Source organism: Barbatula barbatula, assembly GCF_947034865.1.
Source record: "Barbatula barbatula genome assembly, chromosome: 3".
Taxonomy (NCBI): Eukaryota; Metazoa; Chordata; class Actinopteri; order Cypriniformes; family Nemacheilidae; genus Barbatula; species Barbatula barbatula.
Window position 1 is genome coordinate 8,529,246 of NC_136764.1, and position 22,572 is coordinate 8,551,817.

Below are 22,572 nucleotides of genomic sequence, written 5' to 3' on the forward strand. Positions count from 1 at the left end.
AATACATAAATAAATAAACAAACAATAAATTAAACAAAGTAGTGGAGTTATTCAAATTATAAAACCAAAATCTTCCAACACTGAGTACAAATACACTGCTTTAGGGCTTTTCAACTTTTTCACGGTCATTAAATATACTCTGAATTCCTCCTTGAAAGACACTAACCGTGGAGGAATTTAGAAAAATTTACATTTGTGTATATAAAATTTCAATAAAAGCAACACATTATTAATTACAAAAAATAACTTTTTATCCTTAATTAATAGTCCAAACTTAATAAGTTCCCACGACAATATCAGCCTTACAGGTAATCTTTGTTGCAACCAGCTCAACGCATCGTTCCAGAATATGGTTACCAAATTGCACTGATAAAATAAGTGTTCAACCGTTTCTATCTCTACCTTGCATATTTGACATACATTTGAATCACCAACGTTAAATCTTACTCTTAAAAATTATTTTGTTGGATATATATGATTTAACATTTTAAAATGCACCTCTTTAGTTTAGGAGTTATCATTGAATAAATGAAAGGGGTTTGGCTGCACGACGTAACCGAGCTGTTCCCAGGTCGAGAAAACTGTCGTAAAACGTCGGCGATAATAGGAAGTGACGTCAGTTTCACGCATGCGCGGAACAAATCATGTTTCCGGGACGGATCGGGTAGCGACAAAAATAAATTTCAAAGGAGACAATTAGTGGGTGTGGCTTGTGTTTTTAACTGTGAATTGATCGGATGTGTAAGAACAGCCGTAGCATTGATTTTGAAATGAAATTGGCAGCAGATAGTTGAAGGGCAGGATTTAAGCCGTCTACGTCATTTGAGATGAATAGAGGGTAGGAACGTGTCGTCATTTTACCACGTGAACATCAGCAAAAAGTGATGACACCCTCTATAGTCATTTCAGGGCGGAAGTGCAATTTCCAAATTAATTGAAGATTATGAGGGTACATGAATTTTAAAAAGAAAATGACCCACATTGATGTGCTGTCTAGTATAGACGCTGCAATTTTTCATGGAAAAAGAATTATTGTAATATTTTATTTCACCGGGACTTTAAAGTCAATAAATGTATGCCTTTTTATATTCTAAATTATTTATGTTAATTGAAAATATTATTAATTAAGTAAACCTTTTTTAATATTACCTTTTTATGAACTATTTATGAACTATTAATATTGTAAAATAAATTTTATGGCTTTATGTATTTATTAAATATGTTGTATTCATTAATTAACACCATAGATGTTCATGTAAGCAGTGTTGACGAATTATTTTTATTACAAGGAAAAGAGCAAAAAGCGAGGCGTCTTTAGGTACGCCCTTCCTCGGGGCAGGTGTAGCTCTTGGACCAATCATAGAGGCGGCACGGGGCGCGCGAGGCATCTGCGCATTCAATGTGCGCATCTCTCTCCCCCCGCAGTTCGGGAAAGGCAGTGAGTGGTGGATCCGGCTGGCCTCACTGACCAGCCGGGAAGTAAGTAGGAATTCTGTGGATTTCAACCCTCTGTTTACACGTCTCCGTTTCAGAATGGTAAGTTGAGAGTAAATTGATCAGTCACAGAGTCAGATCGCGTATTTGTAGCATGACAGCGTTTATTTAACACAAACAGGTGTGCGCGCACCTGTCGAAGCGCATGCGCGCACCTGCGGATTTTATAAACTGTCGTCCTTGATCTGTTGTTTCTCGTTAGCTGAGGGAACAGAGGTGCTGTGTTTCACGTAAACTAGTATTTTTCCGACTGTGTAAGTAAAGTATCGGGATCCAGATTAAAGGCAGCTGGAATTTTAAGGTTTCGTTTCCGTGACGTCATTTTATCTAGCCTACCTGGATAAACCGGTTGTTTTGACTTTGGAGTGTCGGACGATTCATTGTGGCCACATGTAAGGCAATTCTTGTGATCGGACAGCTGAAGGTCTTTGTCCAGGTTCAGGAGGTCTGGAGTTTGGGAGACCGGTGGATATACAGAAGTGGGCTACGGTGTGAAGCCCGTCCCTCTGTAAACTTCTCTGGTTAATGTTTGCAGGAGTGTGAAATACCGAAAGACACAATCAATACTTAACAATACAAAAATACGTTTCAGAATTGTAGTTTAAATTGTATCAATTATATGTTCATTAACAAAATGTATCTTTTCAAATCTCTTTTATACGAGTGTATTAAAATATTCGGGTTTTGATAAATCATTACTTCACATGACAAATCAAATGCATGATTATAGTTACTTGTCAAATATTAACACACTTTGCATTGTTGCGAACAAGTTTTACAGAAAACCCATTGTAGTAGAATAAATCGTAGATGTATAAGAACAATTATGGAAATTGTGAAATACATGTTAATATTTATTGCAAAACATATTTAGCTTTAGAAATAATTGTCTGTATGATTGTAGCTTGAAATAGCTTATGATTTTGCAAATTCTCATCATAGTGTCATACAGCACCTGCGACTTCTTCTAAAGCACTATCTGATATTTTAAGGATATTCCAGAAATATTTATGTTGTTTCATTTAAAGACGTGGAGGTTGTTTCTGTAAGAATATATAGAGCATAGATAACATTGAATAGAGAATACAAAAATGTAAATACTATTCACATTCTACATACTACTAATAGTTATACAGAAGTATGGGAGTAGTCAAGTCAGCTTTATTTATAGATTACAATTTTCATTGTTACAAAGCAGCTGTACAAGAAAACATTGACTATAAGCAAAACAAGGTTACGAAGTCAAATATCAGATTGTAGTACGCTGTGCAAATGTTTACCTGTACTTCTGTTTGATCGCCAAAAAGCGATTATTATATTTCTCTATCGAACGTCATTACTCATTTTGGTGATGAATTGTTTATTATGCAACACCTCTCCAGTTTGTGTTTTCATCTTTTCTGAGAGGTGTGACTCAGGTTTCCGTGTTAATGTGATGTGGCCTGATAACTCCACGATAGAGGCTTCTTGTGGCAGGTTTGTGTGACTTTCAACAACAGAAAGGTCCTTTCCAGTTTTCTCTCGCCACCTATGATGTGAGTCTGCATTAGAACAAGGCTCTTTCAAGAGCTGCCGGTTTTCTCTGCATGCAAAATGGGGAGAGGTACAAAAATGAGGATGAGTTTTCATGCATTGAGCTCTGGAAAATCTTTCACATCCAGATTCATCCTGAGGATTAGCAGGGGCTCTTTGTCTCCGAGATTGAGTCTCATAGTCGTATTGATTTAGTTCATGTCAGTGTGGTTCTCGGTCTTTGTCTCTGCTTTTGTCTGTATTTCACAATTTAGATGTGGTTCTTGTTCTTTTATTATGGACACATAGAGAGGCAACTGGAAATTATGAGGCAGTGTTTCTGCATTTTTACTGTACCATAGCTTTTTGTGTCTTGAACATGTGCGCCAACTGCATTTACTCATTCCCATATTGTTTCAGACCCGTATGACTTTTAAAATACAAAAGGAGATAATTTAAAAAATATCTGGATTCAGGGCATTTGAACTCACTTTGACAAGAAAAGTTAAATTCTAAAGCACAAAAGTTAAACTTTGAAGAACATTAATATGATACAGTCCTATAAAAGCCATTAAAAGCAACACTAATGAGGATATTTAATAAAACGTGTTAATAAAGATGACACTTTTTCTGTTATGCTTTGGATTTTTTTGAGTGGAATTGTCCATGGGTGCCATCATGCTTATTGCTCCCACCATGGCAAAATAAATCACAATTGACCCATGACCTTCTGTTTACCAGCCTGGTTCATTATGAGTCAAACCACACCCACCCAAAAACATAAAAGTATGAAAATGGGCTCTCATGAATTGTCCTCTGTTTCTATCTGACAGATGCATTTCCTGTTGCTGTTCAGTCGCCAGGGGAAGTTACGGCTGCAGAAATGGTTCCTGCCCCTCCCGGAGAGAGAGAGAAAGAAGACAATAAAGGACATGACCGCTTTGGTGTTGGCACGGAAACCGCGCACATGTAACTTCCTGCACTGGAAGGACCTAAAGGTTGTCTATAAGAGGTGAGCGTTAAAAACCTGATGGATAACGTCACGTTCCATCATTGAAATGAGACTTCTAATGGGCTTTTCATTGTTTTTGTAAAAAAGTGTGTTTGACGGTGTTTATTTCATGTAAACTGGAGCGCAAACGGAAACCAACCCAATTAGAGGCCTATAAAATTGCCTGGAAAGAGAGTGCAAATTGTTATAAAAAGGCACTTAAAGCAGCAAAGGCTGAGCACCTCCGTAACCTCATAGAAACCAACAAAAATCCTCAAGGTTTTCATTTAGTACAGTCGCAAAATTAACAAATAAACAGACATCACCTGACCTGGTTATTCCACCGCACCTTGGTAGCAATGAATTCATTTTTTTACAGAGAAAATCAGAAACATACGAAACAAAATAGTAAAAACTCAACCTCCAAGTCTGTCCTATAAATTAGTACCAACCATCGCCCCAAAAGAAAGGCTACAGAGTTTTTCACCTATAAAACAGGAAGATTTAATAAAACTTATTGCAACATTTAAACCTACAACATTCTTATTAGACCACATAGCAACTAAATTATTAAAAGAGTTACCACCTGTTGCAATTGAGCCCATTTATAACATTATCAACTCGTCAATGAATCTAGGCCATGTCCCAGGACCCTTTAAGATGGCCGTCATTAAGCCTCTTATCAAGAAAACAAACTTGGACCCTAATGAACTAGGAAACTACAGACCAGGCATCCTCAATGGGCGGACTGTAGTCTGGATCCGGACCTTTGCATTTTGTTCCATGTGGTCCGCGAGACACAGTCTAATAAACCATTAAAAACGTTTGACTATTTTGGTTGTTTAAATTGAGCCTAACATGACCTAACCACACGTCTACACAACGGAGAATCACTTCACACTCGCTCTCAGGAACATTTATGTAATTTGTCGTTGTTTCCTCTTATATCTTTATCTAGTCATGTTAACCCTTTCTGCTCCGCGCTCTACTTCTCTGCCGCCAAGGACACGCCGCGTGAAGAGCAGCAAACATGTGCTTATTTTAACAACAGTAGTGCAGACTAGTTTCTTATTTTTTCCTGAAAAGTTGCTTTGGAAAAATGCACATTGTGAAAAGCGCTATGTAGATAATATTGAATTTATTTTAAGCTCAGCCTGTAAGACCCAGAATTTTTCATTAATCTTCAAAAGATGTGATCTAAATGAATTCATTCTTTAAAAGCCCAGTGCTGTAGTTTCTAACCAGTTCAGTTGGGTTTCCCGTCATTACTGATGTCATTAGTTGATGTCACAGCTGTCTCTGAGTTGTCCTTGTTTTCCAGTGTAAACTTGTGTTGGCTTTATAAACAATGACCCCCTTTTTACCCCAGAGCAGGATCTGAACAGGCATATACATATCAAATATATGTGGAACTTCTCAGACATTAAATGTATAGTTCACCCAAAAATGAAAATTCTGTCATTTACTCGCCTGTTGTTTCAAACCAGTATAAATGTCTTTGTTCTGCTGAACACAAAGGAATATATTCGGAAGAGTGTGAGTAATCAAACAGATCTCATCTCCATTTACAGCCACAATAGGGTAAATAAATACCATGGGAGTCATTGGGGGATGAGATCTGTTTGGTTACGCGCATTCTTCCAAATATCTTCCTTTTTGTGACGGTCAGGTGTTTTTATGTTTTAAGATCTTACAGGTTTTGATGATTACGTCACCTATAATATTTGATAATATTATGTATTTCAGGTCATTTGTAACATCTGTTTTCCTTTTCTGTTATAATTTCCTATAACTTTTTTATTTATTTGCTTGCTGTTTGAGATAAAATGTGAATAATTGCTTTGCAAGGTTGCAAAATTATGAAAAGGGTTGAAAATAATGAACACAGAATAATGAAATAGAAAATGTTTTCATTAAATATACAGTATATTGTATTTAATGTCAATAAATGTATGCCTTTTTATATTCTAAATAGATGTTTCCAAATATTGTGTATAGCAGAACAAACTAATTAATACAGGTTTGGAACAACCTGAGGGTAAATAAATACTTTTTCTCATTTGAATTTTCATTAAATTTTACTGTCCCTTTAAGAACCCAGAAGTCAGTACACTTATCTGAAGACCTTTTCAAGACATTTTTTAAATACCATATTTGACAACACAATCTCATGACAAATTTGAGCTCTTTTATGAGGTGGAAGCTTATGACAATCTCAATTTTACTTTATGGTACGACTAGGTTTAGAGATGGGGCATTATTCTTTCTTTTTTTCTTGTTAAAATAATTGTAAGTTTTTTACGATTCACAATCATAAATAAATGCAAAATCACCATCTTGTGCAATCTGTATAACTTTTGATAAGAAGAGGGTGCTTTGCATTTTTCTGCTGAATTCTTTGAACCGTTCTTTGAACTATTAGGTAAATAGATATGTTTTATTGAATAGTTGTTTTAAAGCCACAATATGTAAATTTGGACCGCTAGATGGTGCACTTTCGAAACGACAACAAAAGGCGAAGCTAAATGACGTAATATAGGAGAGTGGAATTACGGGACATGTCGTTTTCACCATCCAGAGGCATATGGAGATCGCCCATCATGTTCACGGACATGGTAATGAATGAATTAGCTTGCAAGAAATGTGGAATGTAATGCTACATTAGCCCGCGAATGATATTGAACTTTGTCAATTGATTTGGTAGCGTAATGCTACACAGTTTTACATGTTTAAAACAGTCATGCATGCACATTTTTGGGAACATTTGGGATAATGTAAGTACACAACTGCATGAAATTTATCACACTGTGCAAGTGAATTTTGGATATTTCATGACAAAATTATTCCATATTGTGGCTTTACACTATACCATTTTCAAAGACTGGTTATTTTTTCTGTGTCAACTCAGCGGAGATTTGTACGCTGCAGCAGACTTTTCTTTATTGCCCTGACACCTTTTCATATTTCTGAATCTACACACTTGTGTTCCTGAGAGTGTTATCTCACAGTTCTGGTTCACTGCTCTCCTAACCTGTCGCTCTCCTCACCCCTGTTGTTTTCCATCGTGACACATACGAAGTTTCACTATGCCAGCAGTTACATAATATCAGGTGTAGATGACATTTGTAAGGATGTTGTCTACTATTTACAGACTACAGAAAAATGTACACATGCCAAATACGAAGCAATTCTAAAGTAATCTTTTCAGTCAAAACTGAAATAGCAAAACTGCAAAAAAGTATTTAGTCAGCCACCAATTGTGCAAGTTCTCCCACTTAAAAAGGTAGGGGCCTGTAATTTTCATCATAGGTACACTTCAACTATGAGAGACAGAATGAGAAAAAAATCCACAAAATCACATTGTCTGATTTTTAAAGAATTTATTTGCAAAATTATGGTGGAAAATAAGTATTTGGTCAATAACAAAAGTTCATCTCAATCCTTTGTTAGCATATCTTATGCTGGTGTTGTGTTTGTTTCTGTAGATATGCCAGTTTGTATTTCTGCTGTGGTTTGGATAACGAGGACAATGAACTTCTGGCTTTAGAGATTCTGCACCGCTACGTGGAGCTACTTGACAAATACTTTGGCAATGTAAGTATTTTACATATATACCCTAATGCTTAAAAGTGCAGGTTCATTTATTTACATTCAACACATTACCACAAATAATCAAAATTGTTAATTTAGTCTTCAGTGTTGTCACACATTGCCTACAATATGCAGAAATGTGCCAGTTCTATCATCCATTTCCTCGGTTTCAACCTAAGATGCTAAACGTCCACCCAAAGATGAAAAATCTGCTATGAATTAATCATCCTCCATTGTCCCAAATCTGTATACATTTATTTTTTCTGTTGAACACAAAGAAATATATTTGGAAGAGGGTGAGTAATTCATGACCGAATTCTCATTCTTAGGAGGAGTTTCCCCTTAAACGTATTGAAGGAGTTCCCATCTCTACTGGGATTTTATTGCTTGTTTTTTTCAACTTCCGGCATTTCAATTTGTAATAGAAGAATTCATATGTTTTTGTGTAATTCAATTGTATAACATTTAGGCATTCAATTTAAGATTACGAGAGCGATTTCATTCAAGCAACCCTTAACATTTGAAAGCTAAATTATTTTCTTCACTCTTCACTTTCTGCCTGCTACATTTTTGTTTTGTCTCGCCTGCAATACAGGTGTGTGAGCTTGACATAATTTTTAACTTTGAGAAGGCGTATTTCATTCTCGATGAGTTTCTGATGGGTGGAGAGATCCAGGAGACGTCCAAACAGTCTGTTATAAAGTCTATAGAAGCATCAGATATGCTGCAGGAGGTGAGACTTGCTGCTGCTGTTATCAGGATGTTTTCAAATAACTCCTTCCAGATTTCTGTCCAAATCTCTATGTGACCCTGGATCACAAAACCAGTCTTAAGTAGCACGGGAACATTTTTAGGAAAAGCCAAAAATGCATTGTGTGGGTCAAAATTATAGATTTTTCTTTTATGCCAAAAATCATTAGGATATTAAGTAAAGATCATGTTCCATAAAGATATTTTGTACATTTTCAACCCAAAATATATAAAAACTTTATTTTTGTGAGTGTATGGTCTGCTACAGTGCCTCGGATTAACAACTTCAAAGGCGATTTTCTCAATATTTAGATTTTTTGCACCCTTTACTTCCAGAGTTTTGCACTCTTTTATCTCCACCAGATATTGTCCCATCTTAACAACCCATTATTTTAATAAAAATCTTAACTATTCAGCTTTCAGTTGATGTAAATTTACCCATAAGACTGGTTTTGTTGTCCAGGGTCACATATATAATTATTGATGACTCATACCTAAAATGCAACCTAGGTAGCTCAGGTTCTCTGTTCTCAAATTGTACTGTTTTCAAATAAAAAATAATTTACTCCATAATTTGGAGCTCATATTTACATTTATAGTAATGTATTAGGCTAACGCGTTACACAAAGTGACTCGCAGTGCATACAGGCTATAAATTATTTATGAGAACATGCATTCACTGGGATTCGAAATCATGACCTTGGCATAGCTAAAGAACTCTGAAGTTTTGAGAGAGACATACGTGAATAGATGTGTAAATAGATTGACGCATATGTGTGTACCGTATATCATATATATGCAATCTATGAACTTCTATGGTTAATAAGGATTTGGCTAAGAAGTCGCAACTAATTTTCAAGCAGCATTAGTGAGGCTGATTTGATCTGATCTTATCTCATCACATCAGATGTCAATGGCCTTCGAAGAAGGAGGAAACACTGTGTTCAAGTCATTTCATTGAATCAAAGGATGGAATTCATTTTGTTCAACGGTACAAAACATGTACAGTACATGCCCATGCTTAAAAGATGAGCTTTTTCCTTGAATATCTTGTTTTAAAACATTCATTCATTTGTGTGACTTCAGAACTCAAGGCTTCGATCAATACTCATTTCTGAGCATCCTGCCTGGATATGAACCTACAGCTGTTTTAATGATTCTCGGTTATAGAGCTCCATTCTGGCCATCACCTTCATAAAACATTATTGATTTAAAGATGAGAAAGAGACAGAAGCTGCGTCTGAATTCGCTCACTTGTTCACTCATTCACTATTGCCTATATAGTGAATGCAAAATAGTCCACTATATAGGGAAGAAGTGAATAAAAACAAGTGAACGATTTCGGACACTGACGTAATATATCCTGGGTCTGACAGTCCTGACGTGGACATTCATCTTAACGCTTATAATGCACCTGTGTGGCTTTATGGATTGTTTAATAAAATGGTTGAAAAAGTTAATTTTTACTTTATTTGTCACGTGTTTGTATTAGTTTTTAATAAAGAGAATTAAAAAACAGTTTGCCACGTTTATTTTATTACATTTATTATGTTTAATTAAAATACTTAAAATAAAGAACCACTACCACCTATACATCAATTTAATCTCAAAAAGTAGAAAATAACTGTCAACAAGAACAAAGTATAAACGTGGTAAAAGTATAAATGTGCATTCGTGGCGTTAACCTGATATCTATGGCATTAACGGTCACTCTCCACCAGCTTATTCTAAACAGACTGTTGATTCGCACTGTATCATGGGAAATAATGGGTGAACGAGAGGTACATTAAAATTCTGAATGCCATGTGGGTAAAAACTAGTGAACGAACGTCGGGAATGAGTTGTTACTCAGAATTCGGACAACACTACAAAATGGCGGACACCTGATATAGTGCACTTTATAGGAGATAGGGTGAGAATTCAGACACAGCTAGAGAGAAATAAATAGGTTTGGGGTTTTTCGAAGGTCTTTTATTAGCTGTGTTAAATGCCGGTTTTCTAGAATGCCTCAAATAAAGGGGAGAACAGTTATACCAGGGTTGGTATTGTTAACAGAAACAAAAATTATTCAAAATGTTGCCTTGAAAAAAAGCTGAAATAAAATTCGGGCCACTCAAATTTTAACCAAAAATAAACCCAAACTTAACTGAAATGCACATATAAAGATTGTTGAAATGAAAAACATTACTTTAAGTAAAATAAGTAATAAATAAAAATGTAATGCTACAATAAACTACAAAACACCATGCAAACAAACAGGACCATTCTAAGTGTTTTACAGTGTTGCAGTGATTATTATAAATGATTTATCCGTGCACACCATTATTTTTTCAAAATTCATTTGTATTTGTAATCTTGAACCAAAAATGTTAAGCTTCTCTCCCCGTCTCAACAACAACTCTTCACCACATGAGTCAGCAACAAAAAAGAGGTAGTACTGTTCTGACTGTCCAATGGCCAGGCATTTTTAGCCCTCCCCTCCAGGCCAAACTTACAGCAAACCAATCAAAAAGGGAAACGCAAAATAAATCCCCGCCCTACAGTTTTTTCTAATTTCAGAAGGCGTTTCACTTGGATACATGTCATGATACAGAAAAGAAGTAAATCGCAACATCCGTGTCATGGTGATTTTGACACAGGGTTGTTATAAGTAATTGCAAATGTTGCCTCCGCAAAAAGCTGAAATAAAGTCGAGACACTAAATTTTTAAAATACACGAATAAAAATTGTTGAATTAAAATTATAATTTTTATTTAAATGAAATAGCTTGATATAAATTGAATACATTTATTAATACAATTCAAAATATATAACACAACCAAAGCACATAAATTGCTAAAATATCAACTAAAATTTACAAAAGTATAAAATAATACAATAATCTACAATTAAACTAAACAAATAACTAGCAACTAGCACTGTAGTTTTAATTATTTTGCTTTGCTCACAGTTTATTAAAATAAGCAAAGGTTATTTATTAAAATATATTTCTAAGAAAAAAAATCTTTAAAGCTGAAACCTTAGGTACAGAAGTACCTAAAAAAAGTAATTGTTTATGTGTTTTTCCCTGTCAGACAATGGAAGAATACATGAACAAACCGGCCTTCTGATGACAGCAGATGGAATGCAAGACGACAAGGAAACATTCTGCCTACACACTGTAGGTTTTCTCAGCGTATGATGTTCCTGTTTAAACTTTATACATGAGGGCTGCATCCATGTTTATTCAGAGCTGAAACATCTTTCTCAGTTTCGCTCAGTTTTAATAAAAAAAATGAATCAGAGTTTGAGCAGAATTTTTGAATTAAAAAGTATAATACAGAAGTTTTTTTAGCTTGTAGTCTAAATTCAATTTAATAATGGCAATGCACAATTTCAATAGTTTAACTTGGCCTGCGCTGACACAACTATAAATCTAAACAGACACATTTTTACTTTTATACCAAAATGAAAATATATAATGATCATATATTTGCAATAATTGTAAGCTTGTTTTATCTGAAGTGCCTTTTCATGTTATTTAACATGTTGCATGTCTCAGGAGATGAAGAAAAAATTGTCTAATGGAAATGTAACGCTGCTTTATTGAGCTCCTTTTGTTGATGTTGTCTTATTAAAAATGTCTTTTGATATAATTTTGTCTCTCTCATGTGTTTGTCACTGTATTGAAATGCAACTGCTGCTCTCTCACACAGAAATTAATGCTTTGACATTTATCATTATGAATGTACATTACATTCTGGTGTATTTGGAATCGGACACCCTTGGCTTTTCTTTGATATCAAAGTGTTTTATTCATATGTCAATCAGTGTATTTTTCTTTCTTTAAAATACATTTTACACAATATAATAGTGACAAGAACTACCATTTTTTAGGTATAGTACTTTCTATATGTAAGACAAGTAAGCTATTGTTTATTAGTTGTCACAGACTTTCTGCACCCTCAATGGAATATGCAAAGCTCCGTTTAATAAGGCAACACAATACAGCGAGAGGAAAAATAATACGGTAATGCTTTATTCATGTTTCTCTTTTCACACTTCAGAACAGGTACAAAATGATGTAGAAATGAGGATTACATCCACCTTTATTGGTTTCATCATGAAATAGCGCGTATGATTGCAGCAGGAGTCCTACGACTATACGGAAACATTCTCGTGATACCAACAAAAGGAGCCAAAAAACAAATCGAGGACCACCGATTCATAAACAACAGATAAAATGCACTTAAACTCCCACACACTGATATACGATATAGATATTTACATCATATAGAATTCCATGAAAACTAAAGCACTTTAAACATTGGTTTACTTTTGAGGAGATATAGGCATGTCCCACGGGTAGTTGCTATTTTTCCCCCACCCATAATCTGACAGGTCCCTCCTGCAGCAAGATGGGCTAGTAGGATATTCTTACAGGCAGTAATTGGACAGTTTACAAGTTGTTCACATGGCAACCATATCAAAAGGGCTGGACGTATCAGAAAATGGGCGTGGAAAAATGAACATGCAGTCGCTTCTCACATTCCTGCGGCCATTTTCCCATAATGCTCTTTACCCTCTTCTGTTAAAGATGCCGGCGGTGTTTGCTCTCCATGCTCCAGAGCTGAATCTTCAGCGGGCGGCTTTTGGGGCGTCTCCACCTCCTCCTTCCCTTGGGTGTCTCTTTTGGCGAGCGTGCTCTTCCCGGCGTCAACCTGATCAAAGAAATCTTTCATGGCCTCCTCGTATAACTCGTAAGGCAGCTGTCCGTTGGCGGCGGAGTCGATGGCTCTTTTGCGATCCCCTGTGTCTGGGTACTCGAGGAGTCTGGCTGCGAGGAAGGTCGACTCTTCATCTTCGTCTACATCATCATCGTCATCGAAATCTTGTTTTCTTTTGCTTAGAGGTTTGTTTAAGTCGAACAAGCTTCCTCGCCTTCCACTTGGATTGAAGTATTTTGCCATGGCTGTTTTGTACGGCCTTTGCTTCAGTAGAGACAACTTAGCGTTTTTGTTGGCCAGGTTTCCCAACCCGAGGATTTTAAGGACATCCTCCGTCTTCACATCAGGAGGGATGTTGCTCACTGTCATTTCTGGCTTTCGGCCGTTGTAGTATTTGATCACCCGACTTTTGTAGCGAGGCTGGCTAGGATTCCTAGCCAGCTGAGGCTCGGGAAGGCGCTGCTGTTTTCTGGTTTCCTCCATGAACAGCATTCCAACCAGATCTTCAGGAGGCACTTGCAGCTTCATCGAAATAGCAGATAGGAGCTGTTTGATCGCCCTAGGGTCTATTAGAGAGGGTCGTGATTGAAGCCTCCTCCTCGCCTCCATCAGATCTCGTTTTTGAGCCTGGTCTGTCATCTCCAAGACCTTCAGTAGGTAGAAATCAACAAGTTTGGTGTCGTCATCTGGATTCCCCTTGTCCTCGCCGGCTCGTCTTTCAATTGGATCGCTCTGCTCGCCAGTATCTGCCAGCGCTCTTTCATATTCCTCACGGCTTCCTTTAACTATTTCTTCCGTTTCCATCTGCTCCTCTAGTGGCACCCATTCCTCTCCTCCGGCCACATCCTCGTAAGCCAGATTTCTGACCCTGTCATCGTCGACCTCGCCATCGTCCTCATCCTGGTTCTCTCTCTTCTGGTTCTGTGCGGCTGACAGTTTACCAAGCTCCTCGAAGATCGATCTCATGTTGGCGAGGCTCTGAGGAGTGTACTGCTCGTCCAGATCCTCCGTCGCTCGTTTGTTGTCTCTGGTGTTCTCCTCATCCTCAAACATCAATGGATACTTCTTATGCGGCTTCACAAAGCCCCCGTAGTCGGTGCTCTCCGCCTCCGTCATCGGGCGCCTGCTTTTGTGAGGGCGTCGTTCGTTACCAGTTGCAGGCTGGGTGCCTGTGCTCTCTCCAGCCTCTTCCAGCATCCTGAGCAAAGATTGAACCCATTGGGGCACCTTGTTGTCAGGCCAGCGCTGGGCGTCCTCGCGATTGGGTGCATTCTCGTCCTGTAGGGAGGCGAGCTGCACCAGAAAGCGGAATTTGTCCACCTCGTCGTAGTCTCCAGTGGGATTCTCTGGTCCGTCAGCTCTTTGCTTTAAACTTTCGATGTACTCCAGAGCTTTGATCATATCAGAGCTAGGAGCCAGGAAGCCACCCTGGTCACCGCCTCGCAGGCGGTGGTGACGCACAGAGGCGCCTTGTACGGTGAGAGTTTGGAGGAGGGAGGCGAGCAGCACCACCACCCCTTTGGCGGACAGTTTTGGTAGTGATGACATCATACCACCTAGAGATAAATACATATGAAAATTAGTTCACTCTTTTATTGTATTCGATTTACTTCAATTTACTTGTGCATTAATTAATAATGTGCATTAAATATAGATTTTTTGGCTAAAACAAATGCTTTTCAAGGCAGAATGCATTCAATGCAGCATTTACGGTTAAAATTCACTTGAAATTGAAGTTAAATTCAAATACATTTCAGTGGCCTCTCACAATTTGCAACTTTCCAGAAAATACAGTCAGAAAAACTGTAGAAATAAGGTAAATTATTTTAAAAGAAATAGATACAAATACATTAAACATTAGCATTTGAGTGTTTAAGATAATGCCTGAAATGTAGCAACGTTATAGAGATTTTAATTCAAACATTTTATCAAGCTCTGCAAAATTTCTACTGACCATTTAAAATAAAAATTCAACTAAGTTTAAACACCCTATGTGTGCAGCTTTCAGATTTGTTTTTGACCCTAAATGTTTTCAGGATCGTGCAGAAGAAATGCAGCGAGCGTCAGAGCAGCAATGAAAAGAGTCGGAACACAACATGTTTTTAAACGACAACAGCACCGGATGAGTCACCGCCTGTTGTCAAGGTAACCTTTCACTTGTAGCTACAGATCTCCAAGAAGAGATTTTCCTAGGCAATTAAGATTAAAAAGATCGTAGTCAAAGCCCAGGTGAAATATATTTTACAAACACAGTTGGCGAGGATAAGTCGAATAGATAAGGCAAAGATGAGTAATGGTATCTAACCAAGCAAAGCATACAATAATAGCTCTACGTCTTTATAACCCGCATAAAGCAAATGCAATAGGTGTTTGTAAATAAGTGTATAAAATCGAGCCACCGTACCTGTGTGCAGATCTCAGAGGATGTGAAAAAGCTTGGCCAGCATGTCCGACGTGCATGTGAAAGCGCTTGGGTTGTGTTTCAGCACCGGACAGCTCCCCGCGCTATATGAGGCGCCACCTGACCCGTGCGTCACCGGCGCGCACGCAACAACGAGCCTGCGCATGCATTCGATAACCATTCATGCCGTTCATCTGCGATGAGAAACACAAGACTTTTATAGCAACCAATTGGGTTTTGTCCTCGTTTTATTCTTAAATAATAACATATCCTCTACATGCGTAAATGTCCTCTATATGCGTAAATGTAAATCTGAAATGTAAAACTTAGACAATAGACAGAATATGCTATATAACTGACTTTTGCATAGATTGTTGTTGCTAAAATATCACTATTATACAGAAATAATTTTTTTTATGGTTTAAGCTACAGGAATGTCTTCATAATAAATCATAATAAATGAATAGTGTTTCTGTCACTTAAAGGGTAGAGAATTGCATTAGCAGCGTAAAGGTCATGGGTCTGAATCCAGAAAAGAGACATACTAATACATAAATATATGCTTTGAAATGTATTCATCTATGTAACGCAAGTTGTGAACATAAAAGTCTGGGTATTTTTATTCCCGTTTCATGATTGCACCAATTAAAACAAACATAAAAATGGTCGCAGTTGAAGTAGTCGTAACGTTCATTGTCTTTTAGTATTACCTGGGCACCACAGAGTTAAATCGGCAGGCGATGAGTCACACAAACGCACACCGCAGGGCTCATATGGAGATGGAAGAAGGCCTGTGATGGATGTTCAGATGCTGGTGGTAGCTCTCTCCAACTGAGCCGAGCATTCATTAGACCCTGCGCTGTGGACTGTCAGAAGCAGGATTAGATGCCCAATCACTTTTCCAGGAAAACAGAGAAATCTCTGCAGAGGGAGTTTTTCCTAGATTTATTTCAGGCACCTTGTTTGAAGTATTTTTAGAATCCTGTTAGCCTCTGTATTGCAAAATTACCTTGTAAGGAAGGTATTGTGGGGAAGAATTTGGGCAGACTGCTTCACAATGTGTAGATAGTGGTGTGATATAAAAATATGATGTTTATTTGGATGTTTTGGCCATCAATTATTGAAGAAAGCCTTTATGTTGTTCTCTCCCACATTGGCTGAAGGGCCAGATTGTAAATTCCCCAACAAATGCAAACATTTGGCCACACATGTCTTGTAAAGTTCCCCGCATCCCATCTCTGTACTGTTTTTAGCACACGCTGATCCTATCCAAGCGGTTGACTGCACTCTGGGGAGAGGGGGAGACGAGCCCTCTTGACGTTAGCTGCACAGTCACATGGTCGTATATGAGTCATGAGCCTGCGTGTGCATTTGGGGGACGTGTCCATGTAATGTAATACAAAACAACCCTTACTATTTCTACTGCTTGATTCATAAAATATACATGTCTACTGACTTCCATTAGCAATCAGGAGTGATAACACAGCTGTACTGTAAAAAAGATCTATGAAAAAGTTTTAGATTACAAGCACACAGTATCAGTCTACAATCCATTGAATTTCCTACTCTTGGCATGACGATTATTCTAGCAGAATCTCCGTTTGCGGAAAACAATGATGACTCTGAAACATGTCTTGCTGTAATTGGCTATAAATAGGCGCTGTGGAGGTGTCAGCAGGAGGTTACAGTCATGTGTGCGTGGACTGTAATGGACGATTCGATAGGCTGAGAAAAGTGTGGGAGGGTTGACAGGGGAATCTCTTGATATGACTGAGATTCTGTACATTAATTTTTCTGAAATGAGAAAAACAAATGACGTTTGCTGACTGGAATGGAGCTGTTTAGATCCTAAAACGAATGTCTGGTAAACAAAAATTGGATTTTGTTGGATGTCACATATCACCACCGTGGGTTGCCATGGTGTTGCTATCCTGTTGTTAAAGTGTTCTGGATGGCTGTAATATGGTTGCTTACAGTTCAAGATACACACTTTATTATTCTTAAATTTTTTATATTGTGCCTATTTCAAATCCTTTCGAAAAACAGAAATCGCCGCTGTCCTTCTGTATTTCGTGATTCTTATATTAATCATTATTAGTAGTCACCCTTCATGTTTGTCACTGGATTTTGCAAATATCTAACCAATAAAAACTATTAAAAAGTGCTTGTCAACTTTGACAACACAGTATGCAAAGTACACTATTTGCAAATGTATACATTTTAAATAGATATTGTGATACCTCGAATTATTTTGGCCACGATCACCGTGCAGTGAAAATATGATTATGACAGGCCTAGAATACTTCATTACCACTTTTTAGTTAATAAAAGTTTAATTTTTATTGGTTTTAATTTAATTTTGACACAACCAAATTTTTTAATAATTATGGGCTGTTTTGATCTCTAATCATAATAATAACAGTCCTTAGCAGGAATGCTTCAGTTTTTGTTTTGAAAATGGCTCCCGGCTATTTGGTACCATTCCCACTATATTAACTGAAATAAAACATTAACTCTCTAGTTAAACTTAAGCAAGATATCGCCAATACAGATGATACCAAACTAACATCTCGGCTAGATCTTTGAAAGCTTTTGTTTTCTTTATGTGTTTAGAATGCTGCGATGAGATGACAGTCGCAGTGAAGGGAGAGAGAGAGCAGGAATGTAAATGAGAATTAAAGGGGAGTGGTGGTGAATCATCTGACTGACACGAATCCCATAGATACAAGCAATGAAATCTATCAGTCAATTCATCATTTACTTCCTGTGTGCCATGCGCTCCCTCCCTAACGTGTCTATCTCTCTTTCTCTCTGTGCTCTTATCTCTATTTCCCTCTGGTTGCCAGGGAGATTGACAGCGCTGTTGTGTGTCTCTGAGAATCTCAATCAATGGTTGTTATTCCTGAGTCAACAGAAACCTCTAGGCTCTGCAGCGGCCCTCGACACCTGGTAGCCTGTGTGTGTCATAAACAATACGACAGTTACTAAAGTGTGTGGAAATGAGTCATAGATGTTGTTTTAACATAGGCCGGAGTGTCCATCAAATTGTTTTGCTCAGAAGCTGGTACATAAAAGCTCTTCCACTCAGTTTTTGTTGAGGAATCACTTTTGTCTCAAATGTTTTTGTAGGAAAATACATTTATATTTAGTCATTTAGCAGATGCTTTTATCCAAAGCGACTTACAGAGAGTTCAGGGAGCAATAAAGCGATATGTCATACAGGAACAATAATACAATATGTGCTAATACCAAGTATTTTCATTGTTTGAAGAAAATGTGGCTGGTCCTTCTCGTGGGCGATTGCCAGGGCGATGCTATGCAGTTGCTAAGGGTACCATAGACGGTTGCTGACTCAACCAAGTCAAAGAGAAGGCTTACCCAATAAATGAAAATCTTCTATTCACCCTCATGTTGTTTAAAACCTGCATGACTTTCTGTGGATTCGCGTCCATGCAAGGGAAGTCAATCGGAGCCAGCGCTGTTTGGTGACCAATGTTCTTCGAAATATCTTCTTTTGTGTTCTGCAGAAAAAAGAAAGTCAAACCAGTTTGGATTGGCATCATTTTTGGGTGAAACATGCTTAACTCTGGATCCCTAGATATTGCTTGGCTCCCTCCTTCAGTCTTTTGATTTTTTTTATCTGTTTTTCATCATCCCTAAGTGATAATGGTAACAAACGCACCCTTCAAAATGCTGATATAATCCTTAATTTTACTCCTTGGGAAACATTAGGGTCATTCAAATGCCATGAGTTTGGAAGGGAGGGACTGAGAAATAGAAGGAAAAGAAGAAATAGGAGGAATATAGAAGCAAAGATAAACCTTTTTTATAATGATCACCAATGAATGATTCAAAATAAATGAATTTATGTGTATTTAGAATAATGTAGACTTCAAACATCTCACATTCATGACAGATGAGCCTCGATTCCATCTCTGTGCCTTCAACACAAGCTTGTGTTCTACCACATCAGCTCTCTCATCTCCGCTCCTCCCTGTCTTTCTCTCTCGAGTCCTTGTCTCCATGGTGACCCTCGGCTTTACGTCTTTCACTCATCTCTCTTGTTTTGTAGGTGCAGAAGTGAGGCAGCGTGTGGCTGGTGGGATCTAATAAGGATGAGAAGACAATCAGTTATCCATTATATGTCTATCTCTCCCTTGCTCTCCCACACTTGTCATTTTTGCGCTGGGTTTGCTTTTAACAAATTTTAAATATGAGCTCATGCTGAGTACATAGAGATATGGATCGAGGGCTCTTCACATTCAAGATAAGGCATAATTATAAAGAACAGAATAGTTGAAATGAAAATTTGTCCATCATTTAGTTTCATCATTTGAATTTTTGAAGCCCCTGCTAAGTTGGTTGACTTCCATTGTCAATCCATAGAGGTGCAAATAACATTTTTAAAATAAATAAAATATATTCTCTGTGTTTATAAACAGCAAGTCATTAAAGCTTAAACTGTATGTAACCCTGAACTCCTACACATATTCTTTATTACCCGTTTTCTCTCTTTTGTTTGACTTTCCATGTTTGCTTTGCTCTCTCACTTTTTCATTCATCCCCCACTCCTTCACCTTTCTCTGACTCACGATCTGAATGACGTATTTGCTTGCGTGTTTGTGTGGAACAGAGGCCTTTTTCATTTTTCTATCTAACAAAACATCACTATCTCTATGAGAAGAAATGGACATCGACATCAAACCGTTTCTCCTTGTCTTGGGGTCTCTCTCGTTTCTTTTTCGGCACTTTTTACAATTCTTTCAGGCGTTCCTCTGACCCTTAAGTGTTGAAACAGACAGATGTTCTGGCGACTTTAACCTTGTGTTCTTGTTGAACGGCCAGCATCATGTTTGGTGGTCAGACGTGTGAGGTAGCCGCTGCGTTCACCAGCTGCGAGTAGCTCAACACCATCTGTTTACTTCTGCTTTGTCACATTTCTGGAAGAAATGGAATCTAAAGCATTGCAGAGCTCTTAAATCATTCAAACAGACGCACCGTAGACCATAATAAATAAAAACCTTTAAGGTTCTTAATTTTGTAGACAGACAGTACTGCAAATGAGTCTCTCTTATTGAACACACCTGATTCACATCATCAGAGCATTATCAGAGAGATCCAAGAGCAGAGGGTGTCAGATACTCCAGCACCAGGATTAACATCCAATAGTTCTAACAGTTCTTTTCAGCAGATAAGAATCTGATAAACCAGATATATTAAATGCACTGATTTGAGTTTGATTAGAGGCTTCTGAATATCTGGCAAGTGTTTACTGACACACCTGCTCACGCAAACAAACCAGCATGAGGGCACTTGGTATTGTGGGGGATTGTGTGAATTTCTTTCCCATTACACAATATCATGGATGTGGTTATAATTATAAACAGTCCAGAAATGAGCATACATTTGTGTTTGTGTGTGTATAGGAGTTTTCTTTTGATGGACGGAAACCGAGCCAGTTTTCACACTTTTAATGAATCTCAGTTCTGAGAAAAACAGACAGCTAAGAGTGCAATGGAATAGAGGAAAATGACCTTAGCGTGCGTAGATGAATGCGGTTGGAGGACTGTTTTTACCAGTGCACTGCACACACACACAGAGGGAGAGACAGAGAGAGAGAGATAGAGAGAGAGAGAGAGAGAGAGAGAGGGGGGGGGGGGGGGGGGGACATGCATATAATAAGTTGACCACACAGCATGTTTCTCATTAGTTGTTTTGTTCCCACACATGAACATAGCTCTCTCTCTCTCTCTCTCTCTCTCTCTCTCTCTCTCTTTCTCGTTGGAGGGGCTATAAATATCCCAGTGATGACTCATATACCAGACATATCGATATCTACACACACACACACACACACACACACACACTTATTCACTCCAACAGACAATCACAGTTTCACACCAAACAACACCAACTGCAGTTTGAATATGTAAAATTGAACTGTATAAAGCTAGTTTTTTACTTCCATTTAACTTAATTATTGTGGTTTATTATAGTCTTATAAAATGAATTAGTATTACTATTTCTATTCCTCGAATATTGGATTTGAACAAAACTGCATTGAGCTACGGACATAAATGATTCCTAAACTCGTGCGGCATGTTGATGTGTTGTTGCTTTTCTAAAGACACACTGAGCTTTTTATCCCTCGTGGAGGACAAAATAAGTGTAAGAAATAGATATAATATACATTAAACAAGGGATTTAAGAAATACTTTGTTTTGACTCTGGGCAAAAACCCCCCAAATAACAGCAGAGTGCTAAAAAACACTAGGAACATGTTACCTACCCAAAAATCCTAAAATCACAGCAGTGCATTCTGCTTTAGTTATAGTTCTTCTCTGATCAGCAAACACTTTTGAAATCCAAATGAAAGTTGTTTGCCATGCCAATAAAACACGTCAAATTGAAGCTGATATAGAGAAAGAGGGAGGAAACGCAACACTGACTCATATTCAGATACCCACTTCATTCTGTCGACTTGTGTTTTCTATATGTATGTTTTTATCTTCGGGTAGGTGTGGATGAAGGTTCCCCTCGTCGTTCCCTGATAATGATTTTGTTTACCTTTTTTGTGTGTCATTCTGCAGCTCACACAAGCAAGAACCACAGATGGAGCAAAACACATTTCAACAGTCAGCCGGCTGTCTATCATACACACACACACACACACACACACACGCAGACACCAGTATGGTGTCTGTGGTACAGAGCCCATCTGGTTCTGAAAGTTGATATTGTATTGTGCATGCGCATGTATGTTTGTGTTCATTTAGCCAGATCAATGTGTGTGTATGAACACGAGAGGATCAGGACATGATTTATGCTATTGACACTTTGTGTTTAATGCATGACCCTTTTAATGGGGTTTTATTGAACCGTAAACTATATTTGGATGCAAACATTGTTGCAGACAGCCATCAAAGTCAGCTATTCTATTCTATTCTATTCTATTCTATTCTATTCTATTCTATTCTATTCTGTTTATTGGTAGCGCCATCATGAAATGTGGGGTTAAATGTAACACAAAACATGAGTCATGACTTGAATCTCGTTCTGACCCACAGCTGTGTGTGAGTCACTCTTTAATTTAAAGATGCTTTATTCGACGTCTTAGAGATCATCTA

At 37.8% G+C, this 22,572-nt stretch overlaps 2 protein-coding genes across 3 annotated transcripts; one reads left to right on the forward strand and one right to left on the reverse strand.

The window, feature by feature from the left end:
- The first annotated feature begins 1,378 nt into the window (after nt 1-1,378).
- ap1s3b (adaptor related protein complex 1 subunit sigma 3b) lies at nt 1,379-12,164 on the forward strand. Of its 2 annotated transcripts, XM_079452981.1 has the most exons (6): nt 1,381-1,536; nt 3,840-4,018; nt 7,483-7,591; nt 8,184-8,321; nt 9,246-9,329; nt 9,425-9,848. In XM_079452981.1, the coding sequence occupies exons 1-5, from the start codon at nt 1,534-1,536 to the stop codon at nt 9,297-9,299; spliced, it is 483 nt and encodes a 160-aa protein (XP_079309107.1). In that variant the 5' UTR covers nt 1,381-1,533; the 3' UTR covers nt 9,300-9,329; nt 9,425-9,848. The 2 variants fall into 2 exon arrangements, with proteins under 2 accessions (XP_079309108.1, XP_079309107.1); XM_079452982.1 differs by lacking the exons at nt 9,246-9,329; nt 9,425-9,848 and adding an exon at nt 11,413-12,164 and having other exon boundaries at nt 1,379-1,536.
- Nucleotides 12,119-15,528, reverse strand: scg2b (secretogranin II b). The gene is made up of 2 exons (XM_079452980.1): nt 15,449-15,528; nt 12,119-14,600 (listed from the first exon to the last, which is right to left on the reverse strand). The coding sequence occupies exon 2, from the start codon at nt 14,593-14,595 to the stop codon at nt 12,862-12,864; it is 1,734 nt and encodes a 577-aa protein (XP_079309106.1). The 5' UTR covers nt 14,596-14,600; nt 15,449-15,528; the 3' UTR covers nt 12,119-12,861.
- Nucleotides 15,529-22,572: the final 7,044 nt, after the last annotated feature.

Bases quoted from the DNA above. Each gene is read 5' to 3' on its own strand.
- ap1s3b (XM_079452981.1), top strand. The intron at 4,019-7,482 runs GTGAGCGTTAAA...TTGTTTCTGTAG, and splicing joins CTAAAGGTTGTCTATAAGAG to ATATGCCAGTTTGTATTTCT. The intron at 7,592-8,183 runs GTAAGTATTTTA...CCTGCAATACAG, and splicing joins TTGACAAATACTTTGGCAAT to GTGTGTGAGCTTGACATAAT.
- scg2b (XM_079452980.1), bottom strand. From the start codon at position 14,595: ATGATGTCATCACTACCAAAACTGTCCGCCAAAGGGGTGGTGGTGCTG.